Raw genomic sequence first — 19,170 nt, 5'->3', positions numbered from 1 at the left:
ATTGGTACACTTTTAAACATTGCAAAATATTTAATTGCAAAGAATGACGGTCGGGTGGAACCCACCAACTATCACATTAATTTTCATACAAAAAGACATTTCTGTTGTATAAACAACTGCAGTATGGATGCAAGATCATATGATTTTCACGGCAACTTAAAGTTTGAGTAACAAAACGATACAAACTGTATAAATGGGAAGAGCAAACAGTTTTTGGTAAACAGCACATTAGCACTGCACAGTCAAATATTTAAGGAAACCGAGTTATACTGGGCCGTTCTCATTACTGATGTGTTAACCTTACAGCCACTAGTGCAAAAAAAAAAAAACAACACACACACACACAACCGGAATATTAAACAATAATTGCTGAATAGATTAGATTTTTAACAACTAGGGGAACGACATAGTGATGTTTCTCACCTTGTTAGTGATATATATATATATATATATATATATATATATATATATATATATATATATATATATATATATATATATATATAGATAGATAATAGTAAATAAATTATTTCAAATCTTGTTCTCAAAAGGAATGAGGGCGTTTCGAGAAAAACACTGATATAGTGATAGAAAGGAAGACGCTGCAGACGACAAATTATATGAGACCTGCTGCGAGCCAGGGGCACGAAAAATAAATTCCACCTTGTCATTTCAGATATTTGGTTAAAGAGGAGGTGAGAATGGCTGTCGTCGAAAAGACGTATGGTCCAGATTTGACGGAAGAACCGCGAGAAAACACCAAGCACAGCTTTGCTCTTGATTGCATAGGATTTCGTTCAAAGTTCACCAACTGGCAACTAACGTGCTCTATATTTACTTAATATTTCAATACGAAAACACGACTATTGCAAACAATAAGGCCATAATATGTTCCATAAGAGTGAAATCTGTCGTAAATTTCAAAACTATTAGAAAATATCACGTGTAGCCAAATTTCTCAAAAACAGTTACGAAAATTTTCAAAATTTTCGTTCACTCACTGCCGATGCATTTGGCAAAAAAAGTCATCCTCAAACCTCAGTTCAATGTTAAATAAAAAAAAAAGAAATAATTTGTCATGACATTAATATTGCTTCGAATGCAACCATAAAATTTGAAATAGTCCTATTTGATTGTTTTTACGCCTCAACGCTGAAAAAATGTAAATAAGTAAATACATAAGTAAAATGCATCCACAGATATCAACGGGTGAGAAGAGCGTGTGTTGACGCAACCATTAGAGTGGCAGCGCAACATGAGCTGCCTGGTGTAACATAGGTCTACAATGAGTAGTGAGTCAGACTAGTGACAATGAAAATATCTTGAAACCATTTATTTTACATTTGCTAGAGGAATATTTGGATTTTCATAAAAATAAAATGTTTTAAGTTATATTTCTCAACCACTTCAAAAATTTTGGCTTTCTAGTGAATATTCGCTTAAATACATCACACTTAGCATTCACATCTCTATATTAACAATTTCTGACCAGAAAGCATATGAAGTTATCTACACATTCTTGCACTTCAAGTTACGTTATGAATGAATAAATTACACACCGAAAACGAGCAGAGGGACTTCTAAGACTTTTAAGACTTGTAAGCTATTTAAAATACGAGTGTTCCAGAGGCCTTGATATTAATAATAATGGATATTTCGAATAATAGCATCTTCTCCATATAATTAAAATCATCATCATCATCATTTATTCTTCAAAGAACTGGTAATCTTTACAAAGAAATTCTTTCGTAACAGAGATTACATATCAAAAGCCTTAGATTATTTTTTTTAGACCTATCAATCATTTCTGCAACATACAGGCAGCTTGAACACAGCCTAAAACTTCATCATTCAAAGAAAACTTGTTGTAATTCATATTCCTATTTTGAAAATGCTGTTATGACTGTAGCTTATTAGGTCTACTGTTATAATGCTGCAGAGGCAGTTACGTTGACCAGCCTGAGGAGCATGTTAAGAACGCTGTCACTGACGGCACCGCTAACCTTATCACACCGTGTTTTGAGCTAAGCAATAAAAAAAAGTTTAACGCTACTTGGCAACGTTACGTTGAGTCTGAGATTTTGGACGATACAAAAAGAATCATGTCGCATCAGATTTGAGCATAGCTGTACAAATGCATTATATAACAAAAGAAAGCCGTGGAAATAAAAAAACAAACAAACAAAAGCAAGCAGTGGGATGTCTGAGTGGTAAACATTAGCAGAGAAAAAAACTGGTCATATTCCCTTCTTGTTATAAGTCTAATTATGAGAGGGAGGGATAATTCTAAGATTTAAAGAGAACATAGTGGTGATATAAAGAATGGTGTCATTGGATGACTGCATATTATATATATATATATATATATATATATATATATATATATATATATATATATATATATATATATATATATATATATTATATTATATATATATATATATATATATATATATATATATATATATATATATATATATATATATATATAGATAGATAGATAGATAACGTGCGTGTGTGATCAGTTGCGTTGTCGCCTCAGTAGCCCCTGGCGGACCTAAGCAGTGAAGCAGGTAGTTGATAAAGAATCGAGGGTAGTAAGCTGTAGCCAGACCTTCTAAGGAGGAAAAGCGTGGAGATGATACATACAGTATATATTAGGACCACAGGAGTGGCAAATGACAATCTGGCCATTTTATAACGTAAGACTGTTTTAACCCTCTTTAAAGAGAGAGAGAGAGAGAGAGAGAGAGAGAGAGAGAGAGAGAGAGAGAGAGAGAGAGAGAGAGAGAGAGAGAGAGAGAGAAGGCGGAAGGAGGAATGTTAAGGTAGACGATAGGCAGATAAACAGATGGGCACGAAAGCAGAGAAAACTACCTGCGATTTCCTGGATGGTGCCGGCAGTGCCCCCGTACTCAGCAGGCAACATAGTTTTCGGAACGTACTTGTGCATACCTTCAATGTTGCTGCCGTGCACGTGCACCTGGAATTGAAAGGACAAGTGTCACCAATGGAAGATATTGTTTGAATGATACAAATAATACCTCAAGAATTAATATTGTCTTGCGTTTGGCTTTAAGCGCTCCTTGTAGTGCACCTATAGCATAATAGTTTCTTATATCTAAACTCTGAAAATCTCTTGTCCAGGAAGTAGGCATTTTTTTTTAACGTTATGAATGACTAAAGAATGATGCTGGTGTTCTCACTGACAGGATACGAAATATGAGGTGTTATCATTCAAGTTTCTCAGCCTATGGAACGGCAATTTTTTCCTCTTTGACAAGAGACAACAGGAAAATAACTACCGCAGTTATCAACTTATCATAAAATTGAGCTACAACACCTACAGTAAAAGTTCAGGAAACGAGAAATGTTACAATGTAAGAAAGTTTCTCAAAGCAGAACATAAGTAGGACATCACTCACTCTCTTCTTCATCTTCTCTCTCATCAGTGGCTTGAAAAGGTTGAAGAGAGCATCGAACGCTTGCGGAGTGTTGATGTAATGAACTCCTTTGGGTCGGAATGGGTAGCCCTCCTGTGGAAAACGCACCAAAGTAAGATCAACTTATTAATGCTGAAAATATGTTTGAATCAACATTCACGCATTTATTTTTTGTTAATAAGCTGGCCCAGTGTGCTATTTAGATCTCTCGGCACTTTAGTAACTGTACAACATCAAAAATGAAAATAAGGTGGTGGTGAAAACAGTTTGAGTGTCCTCTGAAGAATGAGTCCTCTCTGAGAGAACAAGCTACAAGATATTAGAATTTTCATTACGTTCCTTTAATTAGTTGGTCTTGTGTAAAACGGACTCTTGTCCTGGGATTGTTAGAGGAGAAAGAGTGATTGTTTGCATTTGCAATTCTACAAACACCCCTATTATGTGATTCCTTTCCAATTTCAAAACGTCCGCAAAAGAATACAGACTTAGACCATTGCGAGAAGCGCCTTGCATCACCAGGGTCCGAACTGCAAGGCCAGTTCAACGGCCAACGAGCAGATGTGGTTGGCTGGACATCTTACCTGCCAAGTGGTGGAGACCTTTTTGATGAGAGGGAAAGGAAGAACGGCAACGTGTTTGAAGGTCAGTCCCGTCATGTCATTTGCCTGAACGAGGCCCTTGACCGTGACCTGTTCGTCTTCAAGGAATATGGTGTCGAAAAGCATCCCGGCAGCCTTGAAGAGGTCCTCGGGCCTCACCTTGCTGGGGTCCCAGGCGCCGAGTCTTCCGAAGATCACCATTCTCCCCTCCGGGTCGTAGCCGGGGAGAGGAAACATCAGTCTGCAAGAGGTACGGTTTGGTTATTACTGAAAAAGATGTTCGTGGGAATAGAAAAGAAGAGCACAGAATATAGAATTTAGGCCAAAGGCCAGGCGCTGGGACCTATGGGGTCGTCAGCTCTGAATGGAAATTGTCAGTCGACAATAAGTCTAGAAGGCGTAGCAGGATGAAAACTTCGTACAGCAGTTGCACTGTCACAATTGTTAGGGGAGGGTGAAAAGTAAGATGGAAGAAAGAGGAAATAAACGGAGGTGCAGCAAAAGGACTGAAAAGAGTTGCATCTGGGCCCGAAGCGACGCTGCAAATAACCTTGAGTAATGCCTACAGAGCGAATGGTTGGTCGTAATTAAACATCAGTTTGACTTCCGTAAGATTTCAATGATTATTTCTTGCACTATTCTCATCACGATTCTAAAGTCGAATGTAATGGCTCCTCGCGCTTCAAAGGGACGCTAGTCTTTTAAAATTCTTACATGTAAAAAGCCAACAAACGATATGAAGGTCTACTTTTAGGAAAAGAAAAACCTGACGACGGCACTTATCCATCAAATTTTTTGTCATGGAAATTTTATGCGGACGAGACAGTGTCAAGCAAATCATCAAGACGACATTAAAAAGGAATCAACCTGAGAGCCAACATGAAACATATTAAGAAAGATAACATGAGACTGAGTGCAGAAAATCATTATACTATCTGCTATGCCAATCCTGAGTTTTTTTGTTAAAAATGATTCCATGAATGAGATGCCACGTATTTCTTACGAGTTCGATATCAGGTGTTATTGTTGCCCTCAAGAAAATGTGATGGTATATACACACACAGACACATACACAGCATTACAATATACATAGGGCGGAATGGAATATAGAATTTAGGCCAAAGGCCAAACGCTGGGACCTATGAAACGGGAATTGAGAGTAAAGAGATTTGAAAGGCGTAACAGGAGGAAAACCTCGGTGTTGCATTATGAATCAATTGTCTGGAAAGGGTGAAAAGTAAGATGAAAGGAAGAATATGAATGGAGGTACAGTAAAAGTAATGAAAGGGGTTGAAGCTAGCGGCTGAAGGGACTCTACAAAGAACCTAAGTAATGTGCATATATAATTATATACCTCTACGGGGTATATAATTATATATGCATGTGTTATCACAGCCACAAACTAAAACTGGGACGCAGTTGCGGGAACAATGAATAAATTCTTTGTTTCATTATAAACACACATATATATACACATAAAATATGTATCTATATATATCTATATACGTACATATATACATACACACACACACACACACACACACATATATATATATATATTATATATATATATATATATATATATATATATATATATATATATATATATAGAGAGAGAGAGAGAGAGAGAGAGAGAGAGAGAGAGAGAGAGAGAGAGAGAGAGAGAGAGATCAGTTTGTTCCCAGAACACGAGTTCAATACATGTGAGACAAAACTAAAACTAGTATGCAGTTGCAAGAACAATAAATAAATTCTTCACTGGGAACTCAAATGACGTTTTAGTTTTTCTGTAAATCAAAATATCTGCTTTTGAAGCTGAAGTATAAGTCAAAAGAGAGCTTGCTTCTCTATCTACTCCGGCAAATTCTGTAATCAGATTTTTGGATACAGTTTCCGCAGTGCTTATTTTTCATCTTTGTGACATCCTAGAAAAAAATGATCATAGATAATGTGCGCACATTTACTCTTTTTTTTATGGCAGAATCTTATCCATTGCTTTCAAAGGAGAAGGCTTTTCCTTGGGAGCGCAGTTATTGTTTTTGCATAGCCTAGCTAATTATGGTTACTGTTATGAGCACTGAAGAGAGAGAGATAAAGGTAAATAGCTCATTTCTTTTCCCCAGTTTCCAAATTGAAGATGTCCTCTCGTTTATTGTCAGAGTGATCTTATTCTAATCATTATCTGGGAACGCAAAGGTCGACAAGCGTCAATAATAAGTTTTACTGCAGCTCCTGGACAAACTTCAATATACCAAATTGTAACTCATGGTGCACCAGTCTGCTTTTCTTTCCAAGAACCAGGAGATAAAGGACCGATTTCTTTAGATGGTCAGGATGGAATAAAAATCAAGAATAGGCCTGAAACTACATCATGATTTCCGGCAGGAAAAAATGTGAAACTAGGCCTAATGTTTTAACCTCTTTTCCAAGTTATTGACTGTTATCCACCAAGCGTGGGTGGAGTAATCTTCCTTTGTCGCAAGAGAGAGAGAGAGAGAGAGAGAGAGAGAGAGAGAGAGAGAGAGAGAGAGAGAGAGGAGGAGTTTCAAAAGCTGGAATTCAAGGTTAGTTTAAAGCGGATAGTTCGGCGGGAACTTTGCCGCCATTAACCCATTCATCTCCATTGTCTGGCTTCCAGAGGGTGAATCATCACTATTGGCATTATCACCGTCGACATTATCATCACCATAACTATAACAGCCTTCTTGAAGTTAATATCATTGCCATCACCATCATCACTACCAGTATCATAATTTTCTGCTTTGTTATCAGCAACATTGCATATCATCACCAACATTGTCATTATCAACGTTATGACTTTTACACACACACACACACACACACACACACACACACACACACACACATATATACATATATATATATATATATATATATATATATATATATATATATATATAACAAAGAGAAGAAAATGATAAACCACAAAAACTTTGTACACAGCCAAAGCCACCGAGGCGACGAGAGCAGGGGGGATGTCTTTGATAAGATTGCACGAATTTCAAAATAGGTACAAACAGAATAACAGTTTGCCACGATAAGATATCAACAGGATAAAAATGGGTAGATAAAACATGACGATGGAGCCAGGTGACTTAACGTCATCGTGTTTCCCATGTCTGGTGGAAACGACAGAGAGAAATACCCGCCTCTTTAAGCGTGGCAGATGAGGCCGAGAATTTCTAAAAGCTTGTTAGTGAAGGGGTGTTCTCTCGGTCTTATTATTATTATTATTATTTATTATCATTATTCTTATTATTATTTATTATTATTATTATTATTATTATTATTATTATTATTATTATTCAAATGGGCACAATCCACACGAAATATGTCAGTACCTTAGAGCTGCATTGTGATAGTTAGATAGGTATAGATAGCTTCCTCGAAAAAGACTGTCCACATTGGGAAGCAGAAACCTCTCAAAGGGCACTAAACTCCGCCAGTCATCATCATCATAACCATCAATCACATTCATGTTTTTAAACGCAGTTTTCATCTTTGAGGCAAACGTGAAATAAGCTTTCTCCCTTGCCCCCTGTCTAATCTTGTGCAGTTTCCGCCTGAATTTCATATGGACTGGTCGCGTCACGCAATTTCCATATCTGCTTCTTCTCTGGCTGACTGAGCCTTAATCTCTCTCATCACGTATCGAAGCCGTTTGAGTACTAGAGCCAATTACAGGGCAGTATTCTCTATCATTATCGTTAAGCTGTTGGGAGCTAGATGAAGTAAGAAAGGGTGAGACAGCGCATTCTCTACGACAAACTTGCCGAGGGTAAACGCCGAATGAAAGTTTGATCACTAAACCTGAGGTGAGTGGACGCTGGCTTGGAAATTCTGAACGCTGAAATGGAAGAAATCGCGAGAGCTTTTCGTTTCTGGATCCATCTCAAAAACGAGTCAACTCTTCCTTAGTCCATCAATAAGGAAATACAATAGGAATATAAACCAATAATCTTTTGAGAGCTCTTGTGTACAGACAGACAATAAAAAGACTGGTGAATGCACAGCTATCAGAAAAGGAAGTAATCATAGTCAGTCTGTTACTAAACATAGAAGGAAAATTAAAGAGAGAATAAAACTTAATTTTTGGGCATCGATTTAGTGTTGGAACAAAATGAATAGGAAAAAGTAATATTTACTAAGAGAGAGAGAGAGAGAGAGAGAGAGAGAGAGAGAGAGAGAGAGAGAGAGAGATCACTACTATGTTCATTATTATGACTATTCTTTGGAACTCTCTCTCTCTCTCTGTGTCACACAGACGCACATACGTACGTTCTAATTTACTCTATCTCTCCTTTCTTCAATCACAAACAAACGTGGACACCAACTCCCCATAGGTTAACACTTTAGCACACTTTCATTCGCTTTCCTTTTCCACGTTTTTTTCTCCTTCTTCCTCACACAAACATGAACTCTCACATTCTCTCTCTCACACACATACAGACAATTCACTCACTCTTACTCAGGCACACACAAACAGAAACAGTCACTCTGTTCCACTTTTCCTTCACAAGCCACGCAAAGCAAGCACACTCGAGCAGACTCCAAGCGGAAGGGAGATGGTTCTAGTCAAATGAGCATCTTTCGAGAAAATCCATCCCAGTCACCCTGCCAACAACGGAATATTAAGATCGGCTTCCGGGAGGCAGAGGTTGCGTCTTCCTTCGACAAAGAGGAGACTCTGGAAGTTACGTTAGATAAAATTTATTGTAAGGTTTTCCTGTTTTCCTTTTTGCATCTATTTTTCGTTATTAATGTTTATTCGCATTTCTCATTTTTGCTTCAATTATGACTCTTCGTCTCTGTGGAATTTTCTATACAAACCGACAATATTTATGATACATCAAGAAAAGAACAATTTCATTTAGAAGTGTGGACAGTCTTGCAAAAAATTATTTTTCGAAGGAATTTGCTAACCTATAAATCCACAAAACCATTAATTCACTGAATGACTTTTACTGATGCTCAAAACACCAAGCGGAATTACTTTCCACTCTCTCTCTCTCTCTCTCTCTCTCTCTCTCTCTTCATTACCTAGATATGTACACTATTCTTGGAATAGAAGGGAATATAAAATTTAAGCCAAAGAAAAAGCGCTGGGACCTATAAGGTCATTCAGCGCTGACAAGGAAACTGAAAGTAAAAAGATTTTGAGGGTGTAAGAAGAGGAAAACCTCGCAGTCGCATTATGAAATAACTGTTAAGAGAGGATGGAAAGTAAGAGGCAAGAACTACAGTAAAAGGAATGGAATGGGGTTGCAGAAAGGGGACGATGGGACGCTGCAAAAACCTTTTGGCTACGTTCACACAGGGCGTTTTCAACCGCGCGTTGAGATACGCGAGGTCGATTGTTCAATGTTAGCTTATGGAATCGTTCACACGTAACCGCGGCGTATCGCGGCGGTTTCCAATACGCGAGATTCCCCTCGCCAACGCGCGATTGCCGGGCGTGTCGAGATACATACAAGTCAATGACATCGTTCACACACAGTGGTGAACCGCGCTTTTGAAGACAGCAGGTGCCATCATTGGCTGTGTGTCAGCCAATGAGAAAAGAGATTGTGCATTACCATAGCAACCCTGGCCACCACGCCTGGTCCCCGTGATCACAGTCACACACACTATTGCATCGCTGTCACTGTCAACTGTTAACTATGGAGAGGGATCATTCTGACACTGGATGTCACAAAAAAAGTAGAAATATATATATATATATATATATATATATATATATATATATATATATATATATATATATATATATATATATATATATAAGAAGCATTACCGTGCGGTGGCTGCCGCGGTCAAAAACGCTTTGTGTGAACAATTACAGCGTTAAATGAGCGGTGGTCACCGCGGTTAAAAATGCCTTGTGTGAACCTACCCTTAGGTTACGTTCATACAGGGCGTTTTTAACTGCACGGTCGATTGTTCAATGTTAACTTATGGAATCGTTCACACGTAACCATGGCGTATCGCGGCGGTTTCCAATATGCTGCGGTAGTGAGATTCCCCTCGCCAACGCGTGATTGCCAGGCATGTTGAGATACAAGTCAATGACATCGTTCACACGCAGCGGTGAACCGCGCTTTTTGAAGACAGCAGGTGCCATCATTGGCTGTGTGTCAGCCAATGAGAAAAGAGATTGTGCATTACCATAGCAACCCTGGCCACCATGCCTGGACCCCATGATCACAGTCACACACGCTATTGCATCGCTGGAAACCGCCACGATACGCTGCGGTTACGTGTGAATGATTCCATAAGCTAACATTGAACAATCGACCGCCCGTATCTCAGAGCGCGGTTAAAAACGCCCTGTGTGAATGGAGCAGTAATGAATATCAAGCGTTGAGAAAGTTTTCATACTTTAAATAAAGCGAAACTAACTGTTTGGGAACCCATCGTCTTTAAACCAGTCCTGCTGGAGAGTTTTGCCTGCACTGTACCTTGGAATATAAAATTTAGGCCAAAGACCAAGCGCTGGGACCTATGAGGTCATTCAGCAATGAAAATAATGTTGAAACAATTGTTACGAGAGGGTGGAAAGTAAAATAGAAGAGAATATGAACGGAGTTACAATAAAAGGAATGAAAGTGGTTGCATCTAGGGGCCGAAGGGACGCTGCAAAGAACTAAGTAATGCTTACAGAGCACCGTGTGAAGTGCACTTACAGCAATACCCTCTTTGCAAAGTGCACATGCCTTGCTCACTGGAATGGCACTAAAGGTTCTTTGCAGAGTCCCTTTGGCCCAGAGCTGCATAACTTTGCATTTTACTTTCCTCTACTTATCTGAATGTTTACTCCTGGTTTTGAATGTCTCTTTAACCCTTTCACTGTGATGGACGCCTATAGTCGAGCTAGGCTTTGTATCACTTCACTGCAAAGGACGAATTAACCGCTCACCCTGTAAACTCCCCTCCTATACAGACGACGCATTTGGTCGTCTGCTACTTCTGCCATCTGGTGGAGATTTCAAGATTTTAAGAAATACTGGTCTAAAGGACTTGTCGGAAATCTCTTCCACATCAGTTAAGGAATATGGTTAGTTTTGGGGGATTTTCATGATATAGTAAAGTTTGATTCATGTTATATAACAATGTTTTATAATGGCAAGATGTATTTGTTGCTATATAAAACAATTTTTTTGTAGGATTATCGTAATTAGAGAGCTGTAATACCCTACATATATATGTATGTATTAAACACACACATATATGTTTGTGTATATACTGTGTGTATATATATATATATATATATATATATATATATATATATATATATATATATACAGAGGGAGAGAATGCAGGAAATTCCACAATAATATGAAATGTCTAGACTCTGATAATGCTGGTATTTTTCCAGACTTTTCATACCACTGAGAAATTTACTGCTATATAACTGAGTGCCAAACTGCCCTAAGTCCATATATATATATATATATATATATATATATATATATATATATATATATATATATATATATTATATATATATATATGTATGTGTGTGTGTGTGGATTATCATAGGTGTAAACAATGTACCAAACTCTATCACTAATGAACGATCGACCCTCCCATTGGTTAATATGTTTGTCACTATCACCCAAGCATATATACATATATATTGTGATTTCTACCACTCTGCATCAGCCATTCTTCAATGGCTTAGAAATAAATTCGAAACCTGTCAGCACCTACACCCAGTCCCCTATTCTTTACATGCTTTTATTCAAATTGACTTCTGTGCCTGTCTGTTTGTTTGGGCCAAATCTTGTAACTCAATTTTCGACCTGTTCCCTTTGTCCTATGGACTTGAAATTTTGCATGGTTACTCAATCCCGGTGACAATACAACCTTACATGATCAGTAGGTCAGCAGTGACCTCTAGTGACCCTACAGTGACCTCTCCCAGTATCTCAGGACTTGTATGAAAATCTTCTGATTTTTCATACCTTCTTTGACTCAGTAGACTAAGTTAATAACTCTATGGAATTGCCAAACCTTCTTTGGAGCAACAGGATCTCACGTTCAATTTTTTTTTTTTTGCTACAATCATAAATTGGTTACAATTTCTGTCAAAACTAAAAAGTATACAATAAAAAATATAATTTTTTAAAACACGCTTTCATTAAAATGCACTAAAAACTACAAAATAATTTTTGAGACACCAGGATTTTCTTACATTTAATCATGTCTACATGAATAAAAGTGTGGGTCTCAAACATGGAAGGAAATGCTACAAGAAAAAGAAATATATATATATATTTTTATTCCTTGTAGCATTCCTTCAATTTTTTTTAACCTGTCGATGCATGATAATATATATATATATATATATATATATATATATATATATATATATATTTATATATATATATATATATATATATATATATATATATATATATATATATATTGTATATATATATATATTATCATGCATCAACAGGTTAAAAAATTGAAGGAATGCTACAAGGAATAAAAATATATATATATATATATATATATATATATATATATATATATATATATATATATATATATATATTTCTTTTTCTTGTAGCATTTCCTTCCATGTTTGAGACCACACTTTTATTCATATATATATATATATATATATATATATATATATATATATATATATATATATATATATATATATATATTGTATATATATATATATATGTATATATATACTGTATATATAAATATATATATATTTATTATATATATATAAAATATATATATATATATATATATATATATATATATATATATATATATATAACTATTTTTTGTCTAAGTTTAAATGCCAAGTCTTATTGCATTCTTAAATTTCAGTGAACAGAGGAAGCTGTTTTTTACGTTTTATCATAATGTTATCCTTGAATTAGCTCTTCGCTGGGCAAGTTGGTAGACCTGTGGACTAGCACTCGCTAGGCCCGAGTTCGAGTCTCCGGCCGGCTGATGAAGAGTTAGAGGAATTTATATCTGGTGATAGAAATTCATTTCTCGCTATAATGTGGTTCGGATTCCACAAGAAGCTGTAGGTCCCGTTGCTAGGTAACCAATTGGTTCTTAGCCACGTAAAATAAGTCTAATCCTTCGGGCCAGCCCTAGGAGGGCTGTTAATCAGCTCTGGTCTGGCAAAACTAAGGTACACTTAACTTTATCCTTGAATTTACAAAGAAAATTTTAACTAAAGAAACTGAATATTTATATATGAAACTAAACTTAAGCAGAGAATGGAATCTTGTGCGTAAATGACATCGTTGTTCCTCCGGCAAACATAAGTGAGTGTTGCAGCCCTACATTACAGAGACTCACTCCAATTTCCTCCCCGTCCGACTGGGGCCGCTCCTACTGCCTCGTGCCAGTTCGTAAGAACTGAAAGTCTTTTCAGTGGTCTTTCGTCTGCTTTTTCCAAATGTTCCACCGTCACCTGGAGGTTCTTGAAGTCGCGGAGCAACATTTCATTCTTCGCCTGCAGATTTCGCAGCTCACCCGCCAAAAGTAGATTCTTCTCGTCCATGCTGTTGGCCAGCCTCGCCATTTCTTCTAGCCGGTGGTCTTTCGCTTGTAGCTGACATTGGAGGGAGCCATTCTCTCTCGACAGCTTTCCACCTTGCTCCTGCAGTTCTGAAACGTTGAACTGGAGGTTGAGTTCCCTTTCTGGGCCTCGGATTCGTTGTCTCACGCAGTCCCATCTTTCCTCTCGTTGGCGCAGTTGACAGTTGAGCTTTGCCAACTGAGCAGTCAAGCTCTTGACTTTGTTGTTCAGGGTATCGCCTAGCTCTTGAACAGTGGCAGCGTTCTCAGTCAGTCGCTTATTTTCTGCTTTCATCCTGTAATGTCATCTTCCAGCTTATTTCGTGCATTTTCATGAGCCGCCATCTCCCTCTGCGTCAGCTGCTTTTCGTTCTCGAGCAAAAGGATCTTGTCCTCCAAGATTTATTGTTCCATGTTTTGCTTGTTGAACCATCCTGTTTATGACTGCATCTGCTCTTTTCTTTTTCCAGTTCCTTTCTCTGCATCTCCTCCTTTTCTTTCTTATTTCTATTTTCTTGAAGAGCATTTTCCAGATCATGAACTCATTTGGTTACACTGACTTTCAGCAGCGTCAGATTCATCCTCTCTTCGCTTGAACTTTTCCATTGTAATCATCATCGATTTTCTGCTTCGTAATGTTGTATAGTATGTCAATCCAAAAACAGCAACCAGAAGCAAATTCTTGATTCCTAGGGTGTTTTCCAGATCTTGGCCCATCTGGGCGGATTCCCCAGAGATTACACAGCACGAAAGCGCACCAAAAACTGCTGCTAGGCCTAGGCGATGCAAAGGAAGTTGTAGATCCATTCCGGAGTCTGTACCGGCAGAACTCACTCTTCAGCTTATATTCGCCTCCCTCTCACATTTTTCTTTCGGTGTTTTTCAGATTTTCACAAGTTTTCTCTGGAAAAATTCTAAAATTTTTCCATTTATGCATCACCAAATCCATAAATATATCAAACCGAGGAGACTCTTCGTTATGGCCTTCCCTTCACATCAATAAACATAACTCTTAATCCCGACCATCTTTATCACTTGCATATTATCGGAATGGATCGTACGGGCTCATCTATGAGCAAGAGCCCGTGCTGGCATAAAGCCAGCTTATTTTCAAACAACAGCGTGTAGACACCGCACACCTGTTTCAGACCCACTATTGTACTAAACGTTTTACTCTCTCTCTCTCTCTCTCTCTCTCTCTCTCTCTCTCTCTCTCTCTCTCTTTCAGTGATAGAGTGAAAGTCTGGGACATGTACGTATTTATGTACTGTATATATATATATATATATATATATATATATATATATATATATATATATATATATATATATATATATATATATATATATCTCAGGTTGAAGAGGTAAAGGCACGCATGTCTCTTACAAGAACAAGTTTATTCGGCCAACGTTTCACATCACATGATGCATCCTCAAGGCTGGAAATTACAGACAATAAATACTTAAAATGTCACTTCCACAATGGGAAAAGCTTCTTTAAAAATTTTTAAAAATTTACAACTACAAAAAAAATTAAAACAAGAACTTGAAAGGAACACCTACCAAGGCAAGAGCTAAAAAGTGACTAGAAAGACAGGGAGGAAATAAACAAACGAAAGAAACCTATAACGAACGTGGAGAGTAAACAAACAGGCAGTTATGCTATAAACAGTTGTCTGGACGACGATTGGGTGTTTAGTGTTGGTACATTAGTTTTTATGAAAAGCGACTCCAACACCATCAACTCGTCGTCCTTACGGGCAGATCCAATAATTTTAAAATCATTAATATCCAAGCGGGTACCACAAATCTTGGAATGATTCCGAACATTGGATAATTCGGGATTGGACAATGTGCAACCCGTCCTGAAGCTGACACCTTGGTGGGAGCAGAAACGGACCTTGAGAAGCCTCCTAGTACATCCAACGTATATATATATACATACATATATACGGTATATATGTGTGTGTGTGTGCATGTGTATGTATATCTACAAACATTATTTGCTTCTGATTCAGAATCTGATTATGATAAAGATGATCCTGACCTGGTGGAAAGTGAGGATGATGACGAAGATGCCCCTACAACAGACTCTTGTGTTGATGTTGTTGAGCCATTCACATGGACCGAAGTTGAATTAAATGATAATAATCCCAAATATGTGGATAACACAATGTTTACACAGACTCATTAAGCCATTAGATTTGAAAACGTGACTCCTGTGAATGCTTTGCTCAACTTTTTCCTCAGGAAATAGAAGATTAGGTAGCAAAAGAATCAAATCATTATTTCTATTTGCGACAGCTAAGCTTAAAGCATCCTTTGCCTGAAAGACCCAGGCATCACCAACTGACAGATTCAACACCCACAGACATACGAGCCTTGTTGCAGCTGAAACTGGGTTAGTTCACAAACCTTCCACTGAAAGGTATCTGAGTAGTATTTGCAAGGGAGAGATATCAGATAGATGGTGTAGAGAAAGGATGGTTAGTATCACTAATAAAGACGTCTATATTATTTTGTACATAATTTGAAGTATAGCATTTACACAGAATGCACAAGAAGTGTTGTAAATCTGGAACATGAATAGGCCTATACCGTACATTGACAGTGTACTAAAAGGATTACTTGTGCCACTAACAAAGATCTCAGAATCCAACGAATGTTCAGCTTATTTTTTTTTACTTTTTCAGCCTTAAATAATCTTTTGGCACATGGTGCGTTACTTGCAAGCTAAAATAAAGTTCAATCCTGAAAATATAGGGTTAAAGATTAAGTCAATTTTGTTTTTTAAATCTGGAAGCATTTTCAAATGAGAGTCAAAATAAATTCGGCAGCGACAGGGTGAACCCCTTCTGCAGATTTATTCAGCCTCTACTGTACACCTTCATTCTCACACAACGAAGGCATCAGAAAACGCAAAAGTTTTAGACTAAAGCAATAAATACATTTGCACTATAGAGCTTCGATAACAATGAAAATCTAAGAGCATGTAATAGTGACCGATGATTGCCGCAATGCAAAGAGGACACAGAACCTTCGTAATGACTAAGAGCTCATGATCACAACGACCGCAAATGTGAAGCCTCCAGCATGTTATTTCCTCTAAGAAATGAGAGTAAATTGAATAAACCTTTCGTTTTTGGGCATGAATGATGTTGCACTGAAAACTCGGGTGGCTTTAGTATGTGAGCAACAGTACAGAAAAATGCTCAGTGTCATATGCAAATATTTGTAAATAATTCCTCCAGTTGAACTAAGTCACAATAAAACAAGACTATATTGGCTCTATTTTAACAGAACTCATTTCATTCATTTCCCTTTTCTTAGCGAGCAGTGACGCAATCTAGACTGAGTTATAACGAATGAAGCTATCTCAGGAAGTGCCAACTTACATACTAGGCCTACCAAATTACTTTCATAAAATCACTTTCATTACACAGTTAGTAATGTGAATGTTTTTCGTTCTAACCCCTTTCTTACTTTTCTGTTTTTCATTCTCACCCCTTATACATTCTTAGTAATAGCAGCACGATTGCCCTTTTTTATAATAACATTTAATAACCGATTCATGAAACGGTGACTTTTTCGATAAAACTTCAAGAAGTGAATATACATCTTTATACGCGCTAATTCACAATTCACTAAATGTTGCACTAATCGCGCAACAATTGCCAACACCTGCGGGGAGGGGAATTTATCTGACACTAGCCTGAATTATGAAACTGACAAATGTAATGCAAATCGATAATGATTATAATGAATATAATATCTACAGGGGTTCTCACTCTGATAAAGTTTGAACAACTTTGATAACCGTAACCACTGAATGATAATTAGGATGATTGTCATGCTAAAAGCGCATAATTTAAGGAAGTAATAACAGAAATGTTATTACGAAGAGACACTGTGGTGGCATACAATGACAATGAAATGACGATTGTCGATAACAATAGATATCCTGTAATTAATAAAAATGAAACAGTATATTACCAATCAAAAGCGCCAATAAGTATCACTGTCAATAATTACATCCGCTTCTTGAAGCTTTATCGAAAAAGTCACCGTTTTAAGAATCAGTTATTGAATGTTATAAAAGAGGGCAATGTTGCTCTTACTAAGAATGTGTAGGAGTCGAGAATAAAGAAAAAAAAAGTTTTAAAAACAAGATAATAACAAATGGGGAAAGTGACATTAAAATTATAACTGAATAAATATGCTTGATCGCAGATAAAACTGTATTGCTTAATGACAAAGTATTAACGATTTATGAACATTGCAAAACGCCAATGGTTAGAATATCGGTAGAGCCAATTACGAATATTGCCAGTCATAACAGAATGGCAGGAATGATTTAATTTTGCATGAATATCGAATCTGTTGACTATGATGATTCATGTACGTTAATACCAATCCCAGAAGCACAATCACTCGGCCTTGACGGACAAGTGACGATTGTAAACGCTGACAGATGTGTGATGATTACCAATAACGCCAGAGAAATAAATAAGCTTTTGAATAATGCCAGCTGTATAATGATGATCAACAATACAAGCGAGTTTGTGATAGCAATGCCAGGTACACAACGATCATCAATAATGACAGAGGTATATGTATGTGCAGACCTGTTCGCTCACCCCATCTTGATTATTTGCCTCAGATGAGGGTCCTGAGGATCGCGCCCTTTGAACATGTCTGGTAGGGCGCCCTTGCAGGTGTAATACATGTCTAGTTTGGCCTTCGTCTTCTCCAGCGAGAACTTGCATCCGCGCAGGTACCTTAGGATGGTGCGTCGATCTGTGGATTCAAAAGAAGAAGAAGACGCTATAGTGATGCCTCCTCTGAAGTTATTAGAACTGTCGGGAGGCGCTCTCCTTTTAAGCAGAAAATGTGTGGTTAGAAAATGCATATTTTCACACAATCGTAAGTCTAAAATAAATATGTACAGACACATAATATTATACGATAATGTTTTCTGTAGCCAGCAAAAAATGGCCCTTTCTCTGATGAGATCGGTTTCTTAGAAAAAGCAATATATATATATATATATATATATATATATATATATATATATATATATATATATATATATATATATATATATATATATATATATATATATATATATATATATATATATATATATATGTGTGTGTGTGTGTGTGTGTGTGTGTGTATAACTGAATCATGAAAATATGGAACGTGAGGAATATATAAATAAAGACAAAATTCACGAAGGAAAGAGAAACAATGGAGTGCTGCGAGGCCTTTCGACCTATCGTCCTTTACTTAACAGACTTTTTTTTTTTTTTGCTGCGAGGCCTTTCGACTTAGCCTGTTAAGTAAAGGATGACAAGTCGAAAGGCCTTGCAGCACTCCATTGTTTCTCTTTCCTTCGTGGATTTTGCCTTTATATATATATATGTGTGTGTGTGTATGTATATACACACACACAAATTATAACATACGAAAGAGGGGAAAATAAAATGAAACCTTCAAAATATCGTCAAGCGGAGACGCGTTAGGAGCAACGTCACAGACAAAGGC

At 37.1% G+C, this 19,170-nt stretch overlaps 1 protein-coding gene across 5 annotated transcripts in view; it reads right to left on the bottom strand.

Moving 5' to 3' along the window:
* LOC136855609 (alpha-tocopherol transfer protein-like) overlaps positions 1–19,170 on the bottom strand; it is a 117,480-nt gene that overhangs the window by 1,886 nt on the left and 96,424 nt on the right. For all 5 annotated transcript variants that reach the window (XM_067132707.1, XM_067132703.1, XM_067132706.1 and 2 more), the window contains 4 exons: positions 18,261–18,420; positions 4,025–4,283; positions 3,426–3,536; positions 2,878–2,983 (listed from right to left, as the gene is read on the bottom strand). In XM_067132707.1, coding sequence (XP_066988808.1) covers positions 2,878–2,983; positions 3,426–3,536; positions 4,025–4,283; positions 18,261–18,420 — 636 coding nt within the window. The remainder of the gene's footprint in view (positions 1–2,877; positions 2,984–3,425; positions 3,537–4,024; positions 4,284–18,260; positions 18,421–19,170) is intronic.

This window comes from Macrobrachium rosenbergii, chromosome 32, assembly GCF_040412425.1.
Source record: "Macrobrachium rosenbergii isolate ZJJX-2024 chromosome 32, ASM4041242v1, whole genome shotgun sequence".
Classification (NCBI taxonomy): Eukaryota; Metazoa; Arthropoda; class Malacostraca; order Decapoda; family Palaemonidae; genus Macrobrachium; species Macrobrachium rosenbergii.
Note: the sequence above shows the minus strand (reverse complement) of the source record. Positions and strands in the feature narration are given on the sequence as shown.